This window comes from Sorex araneus, chromosome 7, assembly GCF_027595985.1.
Source record: "Sorex araneus isolate mSorAra2 chromosome 7, mSorAra2.pri, whole genome shotgun sequence".
Taxonomy (NCBI): Eukaryota; Metazoa; Chordata; class Mammalia; order Eulipotyphla; family Soricidae; genus Sorex; species Sorex araneus.
Genome location: NC_073308.1, coordinates 44,333,539 through 44,350,658, shown reverse-complemented (window position 1 = coordinate 44,350,658; position 17,120 = coordinate 44,333,539). Strand labels below are relative to the sequence as shown.

Below are 17,120 nucleotides of genomic sequence, written 5' to 3'. Positions count from 1 at the left end.
TGTGCAGGATAACATCAAACTTTGGAATCAAACAGTCAAACTCTTCTAAACTTCTTCATGTTCCCTTAGGAAAGTTACAAAGGAACCAACCTCAAGGGTTTTCAAGGTTTGTCTGTGACTATATCAAAACCTAAGACAAGAGCACAATGATTGTGAACATTTGGATACCCATAAACTACTGGGAAATTTACACTAGAAATTTCTATTTAGGCCTCAACTCCTCTCTTGACATTCCCAAATGCCCTGTTGTTTGTGCTAGTTATGTGCGAACAAACGTGGCTGACTGCTTAGTGAATTTCATCAGATGACAGTTTATCTGTCTGTGAGATATTTCTCACACTCAGAACTAAGCTTCCAGATACATGGTAGCAATAAGCAAATAAGGCACAATAAGTAAACATCAGAGAAAACACTGAACACATCATGACACTTGAAGGACATTGTGTTCTGGTAGGAACTTCGGAGAGTAAGAATACAAACATGAAAGGTGGGAAATAAGTCATTATCCTCCAAAGCCGGTAGACCAGCATAGGGAAAGAACAATAGATACCACTGTTAACAATTGAAAAAATGGGGCTAGACAGCACTTTGCACAGCATCAGTAGGACCCGGGGGTCAATCCTCAGCACTACATGGGCACCCCCCGGGTATAGCCCTGGAGGCCACCAAACACCACAGTGTGGCTATGTTGACCTATGAGTGAGTCAGATTGGATCCCATGGTTCCCAACTGCAAAACTATACAGGCTGTTTGGCTGAATATTGCTACAAGTGGCCGTTAGGTCCCCTAAACCCTTCTTGAGAGCCCCCATACATACCAAAATAAACAACTTTAAAATGACTAAGGAAGTAGAGAGTATCCTGAGGAACAGAACTTAAAATCTTTGGAAGAAATATGCATGCCACTGTCCAATTTTTGTAGAAAAGAATACTGGACTACTATGTTGCTTTGCAATACTTCGTCCACTCTTGCCTAAAACAATATAAACAAAACTCTGCACTTTCCAGAATACAAAAATATTTTTAAAGCAAGGTAACTTTGTTTAACTTCTTTAAAAGCAGTAAGAGCAGTTCATGTCTTTCCCACACAGACCCTTCCTTGAGATCATTCCATGGAGAGTTTCCCACATCTCTACCCAATGTTGTTCATGCCCTGCCCTTACCATTCAAGGTCTTGGCATCCTGAAACTATGGAAACTATGACTGGGATGGACCACCTTCCTGACTTGACTGCAAACCCTTGATGCAAGAATCACCGTCTCTGCATCTTTTTACTTGCACCCCATCCCCCCCACTCCATTTCATAGCTCTGCCCAGGAGCTACTTGAGAAATAACCATATAGTCTGTTTAATCCAAATTGGAAGGAACTTATTGTTGGCAAATGGAAATTTGGTTCTTGGTTTTAGGTCATAGAGTTGACACTCTGTCTTCAACCTTTATTTTTTAAAGATTTAAACTGATGACATAGGTTGTTTCCATGGACCATCATGCTGCTTTCGTTTGATTCTCCAATGGTATATTTTTATTTACCTTCCAAACAATTTGTTGAATCCTTTGACCTCCCCTTATTCCTTATCAATTATCTTTCTAACCTAGAAAGTCCTTATTGGGATGATTAGCCTCTTTCCCAGGCGATAGACCTGCTCTGTTTTGCTTACTAAATATATGTAGCCCCAAACTGTGTCTCATAGAAACATATGTCTATATATTTCTATATGTTTCATACTTCTATGTGCTTCTATAGGAGACACAATTTGAGGTCAGAGAGAGTACAGTGGGTAAGAGGGTTTTGGCCTTGAAACTGGCCAACCTAGGTTCAATCCCCAGAACTACATTCTGGACACAGAACCAGGGAGATGCCCTGAGCACAAGGTATGGCCCCAAAACAAAAACATAAAGGTAGTATACGAGACACAATTGATGATGAAACTGTTATTCTCCCACTCTGTCCAGAGCTTACCAGCCTTCTTTCCTAAACATTCTGGTGTTTTCCTACCCCCTTCTATCCAGTCCTGCCTTGTCCTCCTGCCCCAAGAAATTAACTGGATTACACAGCAGGTTTGGTCTTGCGTTGGCCAGCTTATTGTTTCAAGGTGATTATGAAGTTGCTGGGCCTGAATACACAGTTTATTAATTTTCAGGCATTCACAATGTCTCCCAGTTGATTGTGGTGTGTAGGTATACATGTGGTACCAAAATGACTAACACCCCCTGGAGTTTGCAATCCCTCCAGTGGCTTAAGAAAGATGGAGACCAGATAAATAGATGTTACTAGAGACCTTGGTTTTAGTGGCATAAAATATGTTAGACTTTCACTGTAGCATTTTGAGACTTGGAAGGAAAGGCGGGGCAAGGTAAAGGGATGAAACAGGGTAACGAAGCAAATCAATAGGGGTACAGGCAACACAGCTCAGATGTGACATCTCGGGTCCATCAGGGTCCTTCCACTCATGAACATGCCTTCCCCTGGGCTCACCAGTGTAAATGAGACTATCGGATGTCCACAGACAACCAAAATGCATTACAGACCTGTGAGCATGTATATGCTGGGAAAATGGAGGTACAGGGCAAGTGGCCAATACAGAGAAAATGTCATTTAATTTATTTCTACAGTGTGTTAAATTCTAACCTAAAGGAGCGACATTCCCAGTCCTGTGAGAGGCTGCCACTCACAAACCCATCCCAAGAGCTAATTTAAAGAAGGGGAAAGGGGTAACCGTGATATATTTCCAAAAGCTCCTTGGAGTGATTTTCATAATTTTCCTTTGGTTGGATCAATACAAACTTAGCCCTTAATTCCATGAAAATAGATTTTTTTCACACATCTATGCACACACAGTCACACACACACATATAAACCATTGGCAGCAGGTACTTTTAATTTGCTGGAAAATATTTCTAAGTCAAACAGCTCCAGTCCAATGAGTGTGCTCTCCGATTGGCTAGCCAGAGCAGTTGAGGGACCTGATTGGTCCCTGATCCTGAGGACCGATAAGAACGGCTATAAAATCCCTGGGTGCAGCTCTTGGGCCCCCAGTTTGCAAAAGCCAGAGGTGCAAGAAGCAGCGACTGCAGCAGCAGCAGCAAAAGCGTCAGCAGGAGCAGCATCAATAGCCACGAAAAAATCCTCATCAAATCCTCACCTAGGCTTTCAGTGTATCCAGATCCACATCTTCACTCAAGCCCGGAGAGGGAAAGAGGAAAGGGGGGGAGGAAAAAAAAAACCAACAACTTAGCGGAAACTTCTCAGAGAATGCTCCAAAACTCAGCAGTGCTTCTGGTGCTGGTGATCAGTGCTTCTGCAACCCATGAGGCGGAGCAGAATGATTCTGTGAACCCCAGGAAATCCCGGGTGGCAGCTCAGAACTCAGGTAAGCGGCAAACCCAGGACCGGTTTCTCCCCCAAAGAGCTGTCCTCATTTGCCTCTCGCTTTTGCAACTGTGTCTGTGACGGCTGATCTTGATAATAAATGTGCTTCATGCCTGATGGCAATAAACTGCCAATGTAATCCAAGAGCCTTAGGAAGTGGAGCTCCTTTGTTTAATAAATTGCATGCAACTAACGAAGAAGCCTGGTGCTCTGCTGAGGGTATTTCATTGCATAAGCCTAGCCTGATTGCCTGAAATCTGGCACGTACCCTTTTGGGGGGAGGGGGGCTGGGGAAGAGGCTTGAATGTTGGCACGCTTCAAAGCACTCTCTATACTTCCAGACGCTGACGCTGATCTTAAGGTGAGACATGGCTTGTGAGATGCTGCCCCTGTGCCTTCACCCTTAAGACCCTTCAGAGGTGACTTCCCCACCCCTCCAGAGAAGACACTTATTAAAGCTCGCTCTGCAGACCAAAGCCCGGAGTCTGACAAATCCAGAGCAGATTCCAAGGCAATCCTGCTTCTGCTCTACCTCCTGGCTCTGGGCTCCATTCAGTCTTCCCATGCAGCCTGTGGCCAGAGAGCCGCTGGAAAAAGAGTATTTGTGAAAGAGAGCAGCTGTTTCTCCAAGGGGAAGGTCTCACTTGAGTTCTGGCTCCAAGAGCAGTGAACTGGGTATTATCTTAGCCTCCGAAGAAGAGTCCTTAGGAAACGGCATTGACCCCTCTGCCTTTTCTTTCCTTTCCTTTTTTTTTTTTTTTTTTTGACTTCCCTGACTCAGCCTCCATGACTGCCCTCTCTCGCTCAACTGTCAGCAAAGATGGGATGGGATGTGAGCGCAGGTGTCCAAACGCTGCAGAGGCCACTCCCCGCACTCCCCTCGGAAGAGCACAGGTCCCCGCCGAGAAGAGGGCTTTGCCTCACTTCCTTTTGTACTTAGTTGCTATAGAGATGCAGTGATTCACAATTCGAGCTTGCCTAAAACAATAGCAACCCTAATGCATATTAAAACTGCTTAAAGCAAAGTTATAATTTGAACCCGTGGAAATATATAATTAGGGAAATGACTTGTAACATCCCAGAGGCTGCGGGTGGTGGGGGGGGAGGGGACGCCTAACTGAACCATGCTTTTGATCTCAGAGGAGAATCCTATGGTATGAAGGCTGCAGATCTTTTCTCCTTGAGCTGCTTGCCAGAACACCCCCCTTCTGTAGGAGAGAAATTACTTTTATGGGAGATCTTATCCAGAATATAGAAAGCCTCATGCAAGTTCTTTGCGGTTTTCTTCCAGTCTTGCACAAGGGGTGTCTTGGCCTTGTTATTCCACACCTGTGTTTCTCTTTTTTCAAAAAAATGGCTTTGAATATGAGAGATTATGCATACCTCTGAGCACTGTCCCATTATGGGGGATGGGGGAACGCGAACAGATCAGATTCTTCCCTGCCAATATGAATGAAGGTAAGTTAAAAGCGGGACACAAAAGCAGCCCCAAGTGAACTTCTGGCAAATTCTTCTCTGCCTTCTAAGTCAAAATGCCATCCTGTTATTCTAGAGGGCACTTGTGAAAGCCAGATGGACTCCCTGGCCCTGCCAATCCTAAACCTGACCACCAGCCACTGCTTTCTTTCTGCCTATGTGCTCCCAGGCTTGAAGTGATGCCCATTGTGTCTGGAGCCCCTTCAGGTACTCTCCATCGCACTGACTCCAACCTGCCTTTCCCAGCCACCATGTGGCTGTAATGAGTGGTGAGCTGAGATCAAGAGAACGGATCTCAGAGGGAAACCCATCCCCTCTCTTTTGTTGTGTTCTGACTCTTCAGTGAAAAAACGGAATCTAATCTTTGAAGGGGTCTATCTGGCAACCCCATCCCAGACACAGAAACATTCTTCTAAGCCTTTGTCCTTGAATCTTACTCCTGCACTAACTTGACCCTTCCACACTATCCTCAGTGTTTGATCCAGATTTTATGGGCTTCTCTTCCAGCTGAAGTGGTTCGCTGCCTCAACAGTGCTCTGCAGGTTGGCTGTGGGGCTTTTGCATGCCTGGAAAACTCCACCTGTGACACAGATGGGATGTACGACATCTGTAAATCCTTCTTGTACAGTGCTGCTAAATTTGACACTCAGGTAATAAGACCTTGACCCCTGTTCCTACTGGTTGCTTGTCTGTTAGGATATGTTAAACTATTGTTCTTAGAAACCAGTCTTGTAGAGAATCAGTTCTGCTTCTCAGCCTTCCCACTCTAAATTTCATACACACACACACACACACACACACACACAGACACACACACACACTTTTGGCCAGGAAATAAATTTTGTATAAGACATTCCCCAAGCATTATAATGTACTATTGTAGCGTACTGGCAGAGTCTTCATAAGGGGAGAAGTAATTATTAAAAAACGCTTTATCTTTGCAAGAAGCAATAGAAATGTTCTTGTCAGAGGAGTTCTTATTGTATGGCCTAACATACTAGCTTGTGTACTGAGTACAAAAATCTCAATCCCAAGAACACAAAAGACATACTATTGCTATTTTTAAGCTGCAGGGTAGTTGATTATGGTTCATCCCATTATTTCCTTTAGTCTTCCTTCTTTTCATGACTATGGAGCTCAATTCTCAAGATAGTCTATGCGACGTTTTTGGCTTTTGGCATCCTGGTTCGGGCATGCAATTTTTTTCACTGAAAGGAGAAGCAGGTGGCTGTAAGAAGCAGGTGCTACAGGGAACACCCCAAGTTTACATATTGCATTCCCTGTCACCTCATCCATTCAAGCTAAAATTTTTCCTCCTATCTCCCTCCTTCGCAGGGAAAAGCATTTGTCAAAGAAAGCTTAAAGTGCATAGCCAATGGGGTCACCTCCAAGGTCTTCCTCGCTATCCGAAGGTGCTCCACTTTCCAGAGGATGATATCCGAGGTGCAAGAGGAGTGCTACAGCAAGCTGAATGTGTGCAGTGTTGCTAAACGGAACCCCGAAGCCATCACTGAAGTCGTCCAGCTCCCCAACCACTTCTCCAACAGGTACAAAACGAATTTAATTTGCAGTCGTAGGGGGAGGGGCTGGGGAATGGTAGGCAGGAACAGAGGGGGGTTAAATTGCCAGTCACGTTCTTTTTTTAGCTTGTGGTTTTCCCAGCTTTTGCAGAAAAAAAAAATGTTTGTGATTGGTTGTGACAGCTTAAGCAGCCTGGATTTTATTTTTCACTGTTTTAAGAAAAGTCTTTCCATGCTGCTAATAGAACATTTCATCTACAGCGTCTCAGTGTGTTTTCATTGTCAGGTTCTTGTCATAAGCCTAAAGGGAAGTGTGAAGTCTGTGGACACAAGTTTATGAAATAAAATTTGTCTGAAATAATATGATAGTAATATCATAGATAGTACTGTTTGGACATTATGAAAATCCTATTCACAGGTTACAGGGCAGACATTTAAATGTGCATGTAGTTTGAGGCAGTCCCAAGCCCCATCTGTTACTCACTCGGGAGCCAGAGTGGATCTTCTTACACACTGGAACTCTTGTGGAAAGTGAAAGGACTAGAATAGATGGTCCCAATGTACCTTCCAGGCCTTCAAAGAAGCTGGGGCTTCATGAGCATCAAGATGCTCATGGACAGAGGTCAGAAAGGATTTGAAATGTCACTGAAAGATGGCATTACATTTGTGAGGGTCATTCCTCTAGGGTCAGTTTCTTGGAAAGATATTCTGGAATCTCCCCAATCACATTCTTAGCAAAACTCCTGGTTTTTACCAGCTAGGAGCGAACATTTTATACATGGTAGTGCAGATATCCTCATTCCGTGACCCAGAAAACATCTTAGTAAGACAAGGTTTCCCCATCTCTGACCAGGGAGGCACTAAGAGGGCTAGAATGCATGTGGCATGTGGCAAGTTCAGTCTACTGGGATCCCCCACAACCCAAAGTGACTCCCAGAAGACTCTTTGATTCTCCAGCCAAATGGGCACATATTCACAAAGGTCAGTAATATCTTACTCCAATCAAAACAGTCCTCACCAACTTACCTGATTAATTCCCTGGCCAAGTGCTGCCACCTTCTGCAGGAAGCGGCAACAGCTGAGTCCTTCTGGAACTTGCCAGCGATTCCGTTTACACAACTGGAAGGCAGAAAACATCGCCGTAGGGAAAGGTTATGGTCCTTGCCATGAAAACCTTGCAAAAGTTCTGGTCCACTCTTAATTACAGGTCAAAACTCTTTAGAACCTCATGTCCATTCATAATTTGTTTGTACAGTCCTTGAATGTGACCGTCATGGAGTTCTAACATGATTTCCTAAGAACAGGATAGTGATCCTGGATTGGATTCAGTTCAGCATTTATCTCAAAGAGCCTAGTGAGCTTGGTCTTAAAATTCTCCTAGGAAGCTTCTTTATTGCATCTTCAGAGGGGGAAAAGATGGGCTAATTGTTGAAGACTCCCTTCACCTTACAAATAAGGAACCATAATAAAAAAATTCTCAGTCAGGGTTGGGACATGGTTCGAAGGGCTAGAGCATATGCTTTGCATGTGGGAACCCCAGGTTCAATCTCTACCATAGCATACTTCACTGAGCACTGTGAGTCGAAACTACCCAGTACCAAGCTGGGAATAGCCACCACATAGCTAGATGTGACTCCCCCAGGCCCCCAACGCATTACAAAAAAAAAAAAAGAAGAAGAATTATTAGATAGAATCTAAATACAAAGTATGTATTGGAGCAGGGAGATGAGCAGTGGTATATTAACAAAGTTATTATTAAAAGTTTAGGTCTTTAAGAATCCTGTGACAGTTCATGATCTATAATGTATGGAACATAACCAATTTTTTTTTTTGCTTTTTGGGTCACACCCAGTGATGCTCAGGGGTCACTCCTGGCTCTGCACTCAGGAATTACTCCTGGCGGTGCTCGGAGGACCATATGGAATGCTGGGAATCGAACCTGGGTCGACCACATGCAAGGCAAATGCCCTACCCACTGTGCTATAGCTCCAGCCAGAACATAACCAATTTTTAGGCAGTACTAACCTCCCAATTTCAACTGAGGTAGCATCTTCTATTAAAACAGGATAGGACTCATAAAAAGAATGATAAAAAAAAAATCTGGACTGGCATTCCTAACTTACTGAGTAAAAGGTGTTTTAGAAAATAATAAGAGGCTTGAGATATTGGACAAGCAGGTAGGGCATTTGCTTAGCATTGCCCAGGTTTCATTCTGGCAACCCCCATATGGTCCCTCAAGCCCCATCAGGAGTGATCCCTGAGCATAGAGCCAGGAATAAGCCCTGAGCACAGCTGGGTGTGGCCCAAAAAAGAAATGTTAATAATCAAGCCATTATTCAGTTCAGTGTCTTCTTTCCACACCTTCAAAAAATAATCACACAAGAAAAATCTTATTATCTCCCTCTTAGTTTGAGGGTAAAAAAATTACACTTAAGAGTATAGAGGAGTATTCAGAGTGATAGTACAGCAGGTAGGGCATTTGCCTTGCACACAGTTAACCCAGGTTTGATCTCTGGTATCCCATAAGGTCCCCCAAGCACTGCCAGGAGTAATTCATGAGTGCAGAGCCAGAAGTGACCCCAGAGCATCACCGGGTGTGGCTCAAACAACAACAACAAAAATAGTGTAGAGGAAACCTGTTTCCTTAAAGACCTGAATCTTTCATGGAACTCTTAATTGACTCCGATTTTTTCACTACAACTGGCTAGTATTATTCCTGCTCAGAATGTAGAGGTTTCTGGTCCCATGCTGAACTTGATTTGTTCTATTTAAACTCCTCACTCTCCTGAGACATCCTGCTTTCCCAGCCTCTGTCCCACCATAGATACATGCAAAGTCGTGCCAGTTGGCACAGGATCACAAAAGGAAGTAGTTACAGGTTCATTCCACCTTCCTGTGACTTATCTAGCATGAGATTTGGGGCTGGGAGAATCCAAAAGCCTGTGACTGGAGCAAGAGTCAGAACTGGGAAGTTTTCCATTAAAAAAAAAATGCACTGTGAAGAGAAAGGATAATTGGAGTTTCCACTGGGTGAGTTTGCAAAATACAAATTCAACCAGGAGGGCAGCAGGCAAAAATTGATCAGGCAGGAGGTTGGGAAGAAGTTAGACTAATCCTGATCCAGAGTGGGAAAACTGACAAAGCTCCCAACTCTCTAGGGCATAGATAGGGAACAGGAAACAGAAGAATAATATTGATCAAGGGAAACAAAGGACTATTTATAAACCCTCACACAGAACGTTCCTAGGCAGTATGTGTTATTTGGGTAAGCATGGCTGAAACAGTAGCTATGGAGAATATCTGATCTTATTCTTTACCAGGAAAAAAAGTCACTAATGGAATTTTTAAAGTGGAAAGAAAGAAGCATGCTTTCAAAGGTCTTTTCAGAATGAAGGATCAGAGCACTTCGCCCATTGAGTCTTTGTAGTATAACCCCACCAAACCCATAGATGTGAATAAAAAGCTCTTCTCAAATAACTTGAATACTTCCTACAAAGAATAAGCCTTGAGGCTGGAGCAATAGTACAGCAAGTAGGGCACATGCCTTGAATTTGGTTGTCATGGCTTTGATCCCTGGCCCCCAATATGATCCTGTGAAACCCACCAGAAGTGATTCCTGAGTGCAGAACCAGGAATAAAACCTGAGCATTACCAGGTGTGACCCAAAAGACAAACAAAATTAATTTGAACATAAGTAGAGATGCATTATTTTGTTGTTGTTGTTGTTGTTGTTGTTGTTGTTGTTAAACTGAGGGGAAAAAATATGCATCAAATCTCTAGAAACGTGGACTGTCATATCTGGAGGTCACCATAGAGGTTATTTATACCAGTGGTTTTCAACCACCAGTCTGTGGACCAATGCCTATTCAGTGGTATAAAAAGCTGAAAATTACTCACTTAGACTATGTTTTACTGAGTAAAGATGAGGCACAGACAGGGAACTGATCTGTTGAAAGTCAAACAGAAATTGAATTATGGAGTTACAGATGTAAGTTACTAGAAGCATATAAATGAATTATTAGAACTTTCATGGACGTAAGCCAAATGACTTGATATCTAATTCAAAAATGGAATCAGTGAAGCTATCAGAAAATATCCACAATACAAAGATAGAATAACAAGAACAACTGAGTGGCCATGCTCACTCGTGGCTGACAATTATATTTAAATACATTCTGTTCACCAACAAACACACAACTTACCAGTACTACTATAGCATGACTTAGTCCAATATGACTTGTTACAAGATGATGCTTAATAAATATGTGAAAATTGCTAAATATATGAAAATTGCTAAATCAACTTTTGCTGGAGATATATTCCTTCAGTCATCTCAATAACTTTAGGAATAGTCTACTCATTCATGTCCACAATTCCAGAGATGATTGCCTTAACAGAGAAACACGGAATTAATGTGTAACTCTCATGCAAACATTGCTGTCACACAAGCAATCTGACAGATTGTCGGGGAATTGAAGCTAATAATATCATGGGCATTTTCTAGTTGAAGAAGTTTTTTTATCCTACCCTTGTTGAGTTAGCCAAGCCCCATGAAAGAAGAAATAAGGATGAATTTCACCAAGAGCGGTCAAGCTGGCAAGGGTCATCATTTAGAAACATCAAGATCAGGTCATATATTAGAGTGAGAAGGACAAATAATAGTAAAGTAGGAGACCTTAAGGATCTGTTAAAGAGGCAAGCCTGGCTCTGCTTCCTTATTGGGGTTAGAATTTCTTGCTCACAGACAAGAGCTCTCAATGTTGACCTCAGATCTTCTACGGCCCATTTGAGAGTTGATCTCGTGTAAATAGATTCTTCTAAATGTTGAAGTGTTGGGCTGGAGTGATAGCACAGCAGGTAGGGCATTTGCCTTGCCTGCGGCCAACCTGGGTTCAATTCCCAGCATCCCATATGGTCCTCTGAGCACTGCCAGGAGTAATTTCTGAGTGCATGAGCCAGGAGTAACCCCTGTGCATCGCTGGGTGTGACCCAAAAAGCAAAAACAAAAAGCAAAACAATAAATAATTGTTGAAGTGTTGATTTCTAAATTATGAAGGGTGTAAGAAGAGGTGAGGGAGGAGTCAGAAATCATATTCTCCAGGAGTGATCATTCTGTGAAATAGAAACTGGGATCTAGAGCAGACACATCTTAGCAGAATCCAAGAGTAGAGATACATGAGGTTCTATGTGGGTGTGAGGAAGTCTGGAATTGTTGGTACAAAGGAGATTATTCTCAGTTTTTCCAAAACTTATTTTCTCCCCATTTCCCCATCCAAGGGAGAACTGCTTTGACTCATGCAATTCCAAAGGGTTGGAAAATGTGCTTCTATGCCAGAGAATCCCAATTTTAACAACAGCTGGATCTAATCCTCTCTTGTGGAAGGGACAGGGTCAGGACTGTGTCTGAAACCCAGACACAGCACTTCTCTTTCAGTCCCCAACTTTGTTCTGCTCTCTCACACAAGGGTGACTGCTTTGCTTCATTACCCACGTTCCACTCTATTTATTGTGCATCCTTGAATGGACCTCTCTGGGGGGTTAAGTTATTCTGGAAAGATGTTTGATCTTATGCTCTGTAAGGTGAGTTAAAAATAAACAGATTTCTTTTCATGGAAGATCTTGTGCCCCCTCCCATGATCCTCAGGGCCCTTTGAGGAAAGGGTCTTTCACCTTAATATTGCAGGGCGCTGTCACCAACAGCCTCTTAGTTTTTATGCAATTAATGGGTTTTGACAACTTCCATATCAAAGTGAAGAAAACATATCCCAACTCAAAATGGGAATACCTGAACTATTTTCCAAACAAAAAGGAAGTAACTTTATGCTCTTAATGTTTGACAATATCATTCATGCCGAGTCATAATATAGAGCTTCCATGTTTGTTTCAGAGAGTAAAAAGTTTGCACCAAAAATGAAGGAATTTTATTTCAAACATGAGGCTATTTGTAAAAAATGCCAGAACTACAACTATTTCTTCTCCTGAAAATCATGATTTACAGGAGAGTTATATTTTTAAGTATCCATTTCCTCAATAAATAGCCATAAATTTAGTTAGCAAATTGGCAATGAGAAGGTAATAGGGGATGACAACTATACACAAGAATCAAAATTAATGAGATGCAAGTCCTACCTTAAATATGTTTATAGTCCATTTAGAAAAAAATAATATCACCACAAAGTCATCAAATGCAGGTCTATGTGATACCACCCACATATTTATATAATCAAAAGAAAGATCACAAAAACCAAAGAAATAAAAGTCATCATAGAACTACTGAAGGATTACCCATTAAGGACAATCGTTTTTTCATTTCAATATCTTCATTTCCCTCAAATGAGGAAAACCAAAAATTGGATTGATCAATGGCCTTTCAGAAGGCCAGTTAAGTGTATAATGGAGGATTTTTATTTAGTAGGAAAATAATACATAGTATTCTAAGAATGGGGACCTCCTTTAAAAAGCAGTTTAGCCTATGCCTTACATACCAAGAAAAAGGAAAATTGCAAAGAGCCACCAAAAATAACTCTAATTTCATATACAACAGTGGGGAAAGTTGCAAAAACTTCATCAAAATAACTCTAACTTAAAGCAAAATGGTATTACCATAGTGTTGAGTGTTGGGTTCACCGCATTATTCTACTTCTACCACTAACTCATTGCATGACCTTTCCCTATGGGTTAGTTTCCCCAACCTTAGTTTCTCCCTATTAAATATGATGAAATAATCCCTGCATGATCTCTCTAGCTTCATCTAGTTCTGTGATTCTGTTTCTAAACATTCTAGACATCGTCATCTCTGGGGCTGTCAATGAAAAACAGAACCATCTTGTACTCCAAGACCAACAAAGAAAGCATAAGTGGTCCCACTAAGACAAAGCTTCAGGAAAGCCAGTGGCAAAGGCCACCTTCAACTGATAAACCATTTCTGTTTTCTGAATGGCCCGTGGGGCCATATTTTGACGAGAGGCGGGATGAACGCCTGCATCTTACTTTGCTCTCACTGAATAACCTGTTCTCTTTCCCGATGTAGATATTATAACAGACTTGTCCGAAGCTTACTGGAATGTGACGAAGACACAGTCAGCACAATCAGAGACAGCCTGATGGAGAAAATTGGGCCCAACATGGCTAGCCTCTTCCACATCCTGCAGACTGATCACTGTGCTCCAGCACACCAGAGGGCCGACTTCAACAGAAGGCGCACCAATGAGCCGCAGAAGCTGAAAGTCCTCCTTAGGAACCTCCGAGGTGAGGTGACCTCTCCCTCTCACATCAAACGCACCTCACCCGAGAGTGCATAACCAGGGAGAGGCGTTCACGGCCTCACAAAGTAGGATCATTTTAAGGGTGTTCACACACCAACTTTGAGTGTACTGTGCCTGGTTTGATTTTTTTTTAAGTAGTTCCTATTTTATATCCCCCTTAAAGAAAATTGCATGAAACTAGGCTTCTGAAATCAATATCACAACATTCTGCAATGGCAGTGTTTCCACAAACAAAATACGTGTGATCCTTCTGCCTCTCCTTGGGAGAAATACCCTCTTTTTTTTCCATCATCCTCTATCATGTCGTTTTCCTGCTCTCCTCAAACAACTCTCAGACCCCCAAAATTCATGTAATTTCCTGGTCATTGTAATTTGAAAATGTGGAGCCCTTTAGAATGGTTGCCCCAGTAGAGTTTGCTGATAAGAAACAGCTTAATTTAACTGCATGTCTTAAGTGCTCATAAAGATGTTAAATGGAATTCGTGTTATGAATCTGTGCTGGCCATGGACGAATATGAATGTCATGTTTGAATCCTTGATCTCTCATGAGCTAGTGTCTTATGGTCTTGATCCTCTAATGTCTAATTTCCTTTCCAACACATTTACCAAATTGCCCAGGCCTGGTTCTCCAACCAGACTTTGAGCCTGCATCTTCTTGCATCTAATGAAAAACAAAAAGCTAACATCTTTATGTACTGTAACTGCTCAGAGCTTTAAAAGTATCTTAACAATTGTCTTAAAACCAGAGAATCTTAAGGTCTAACTGTGGAATATAAATAGCTAAAAACTAATGTACTGTACATAAATTCCAGAGGACTCTGCTTAAACAAAGCAGTATATAATAACTTTATTGCATATAGATTTAGTTTTGTAACTTAGCTTTATTTTTCTTTTCCTGGGAATGGAATAACTATCTTGCTTCCAGATATCCACATAAATGCTCCTTGTGGCCTTTTTTATAACTAAGGGGGTAGAAGTAGTTTTACTCAACATCAAAACTTAAGATGGGCCTATATGAGATAGAAAACCAACAGATTTATCTGAAGGACCCCAGGTAAGATGTTAATCTCCCAGCCCACCTCAACTCAGAGGCTACTCTTGACTTGGACCCATCCTGATACAGCTCTGTCACATCCAACTGGGAATTCAAAGAACCAAAAAGAGCATTCCTTTGGGCTTGGACCACTTAGAGAGTGATAGGGCCTACTATACCTTGGGAAGTGGCACTTCTTGACTCACCACCTTTCATCAGTGCCTGGTTCCTCACAAACTGATGAGGGGGTGGGAGTCTTTCCATTCAATCAATCAGGAATGAGTCAATCAGCCTTTGGGTCTTTAGTTTGGAGGCCTTAGGACTGAGGGGGTATAAATAACCCTGGGCTGTCCAGCCTTAATAGACTTCTCTTACATTTTTGTCCTGTAGCACGCTGCCTGTCAAAGTAGTCCTGGCAGCCGGGCCATCTCTGTAGGATCACACAAAAAAAAAAGAAAAAAAAAGAAAAAAAAGAAAAAAGAAAAAAGAAAAAAAAAAGAGTGAAAAAAGAGCTGGTGGTTTGATCATTTCTACCGTGATGTTTACAAGATGGCGACCACCAAAGCCAAATGATTAACTTATCTATGAACAACCGTAGTTTCTCAGGGTCACTGTCCTTGAACCCAACAGTCCAGGATGAGCGTCACTGCCCACCGAAGGTCAATGTTGATAAGGAAGAGGGAGCAGGCGTAGGACTGTAGGGGCCACTCCAAACTTGCTTAGGTAGAAACTATTGGTGCTTGACTCTCACTAAGCTAAACTCAAGATCTGACCAAATCTAGTGATAGGATCCCTGGTGGGAGGAGGGAGGGAACATCTCCAGAAAAATGAAAAGCAATACAACTTTACCATAAAGCCTTTAAAACCAGTAATGTGCTGCTCAAGGACCACGAGCAATTGCAGCAGACCCAGCAATGACAGCGGCAGCGCGAGTGTTGCTGCCTTTGTCCCCACACAGCCTCTAAGCGTGCTGACATCAGATTGTTAAGAGCATTTTTATACTCAGAAATGTCCCATCCCCAGGTCCCCAAACATATGGACACTGCCTTAGCCTCTTGGAAATCAGGTTGACCGTTCTCTAAGTTGACTCTCCTTCCCCCTCCCACCCCTCTCCCCTACCCCTAGGCAAGGCTGACTTCTCTGAACCAGAAAAGCTATTCAAGTTTGTGTGTTGTGTCCATTTCTCAAACCCACTAAGCCAGGACCCCAATGTGACAAGTAGTTCATGAGTATTCCTAGCAAAATTCTCTCTTACTTTAGTTCAGTAGATTCTCTTTTTTTGCTGTGACCTCTTGAAGCCGTGGTACCCCCCTTTTCTCCCCACAATGGTATTTATATATGTATCTACAATACATATATCTACACACATGGAAAGAAGCAGTTCTCACAATGTTGCTAGTTTTTTGCTTCTCTTTACCCCATCCCACTCCCTCCAACTTCCCCTTAAACTTCCAAAGCTTCGTCTTGTGTTTGCTGCACAGTGATTCCGGGGCTGACCTAGACCAGTTTGCATGATTCTTCTATTGTGATTTGGTTGCACTTTAGACATTTTTGTGCCATTATATTTGCATTATGTATTTATAATTTAAATGATATTTAGGTTTTTGGCTGAGTACTGGAATAAACAGTGAGCATATCTGGTATATGTCATTATTTATTGTTAAATTACATTTTTAAGCTCCATGTGCATATAAAGGTTATGAAACATATCATGGTAATGACAGATGCAAGTTATTTTATTTGCTTATTTTTATAATTAAAGATGCCATAGCATAATATGAAGCCTTTGGTGAATTCCTTCTAAGAAATAATAATAATAATAATAATAAAGTGTTATGTTTTATTGGTGTTTTCCCCCCAATGTCTTTCATTGTTATTCTTTAAAAACTCTTGAATGAGAATTCCTGAAAATGAGTTAATGGAATGTCTGATTAGTTCCTTCGAAATAGCCATTCATTCATGTAAATGAATATAGTTTAAATCAACATTTTCCATATCTTCTAAAAAGCTTTTAGAGGTTCTCATCACCCTCACAGTAAAACTGCATTTTCTTATAAACTCAGAAAATTTAGGGTCTGGATATACTCAGCCCACCAATCTCATGACCCCCGTTCCTTCCCTTCTGTGAACTCTTCTCATCAGCCACATTTCCACACCGAAGAGAGCAGTGTTCTCTCTCACTTTCTTGCCCGCCAGTCTTTGCCAATAGTAGCTGAAAATACTTTTGCTTCTTCACCAATATGACCCCCTACTTGCCAAACATAATCAATAGATTAAATAAATGGAGCGGAATGAGTTGGAAGAGAAGAAAAACCCATTGAATCAATGTGACACAGGAAGCAGATAGCTCTATGGTCAGGAAGATTCCCCTCCAGGATAAGACTTCGAGAATTTGATTTCTCGCTCTTCCACTTGTTAACTGTTTGATGTCAGATAAGTTACTAAATCAAAAAACA

At 41.9% G+C, this 17,120-nt stretch overlaps 1 protein-coding gene across 1 annotated transcript; it reads left to right on the top strand.

Moving 5' to 3' along the window:
- The first annotated feature begins 3,062 nt into the window (after positions 1–3,062).
- Positions 3,063–16,507, top strand: STC1 (stanniocalcin 1). The gene is made up of 4 exons (XM_004619151.2): positions 3,063–3,371; positions 5,354–5,496; positions 6,182–6,393; positions 13,397–16,507. Exons 1-4 carry the CDS (start codon positions 3,254–3,256, stop codon positions 13,665–13,667), a joined length of 744 nt encoding a protein of 247 aa, XP_004619208.1. The 5' UTR covers positions 3,063–3,253; the 3' UTR covers positions 13,668–16,507.
- The last annotated feature ends 613 nt before the right edge of the window (positions 16,508–17,120 follow it).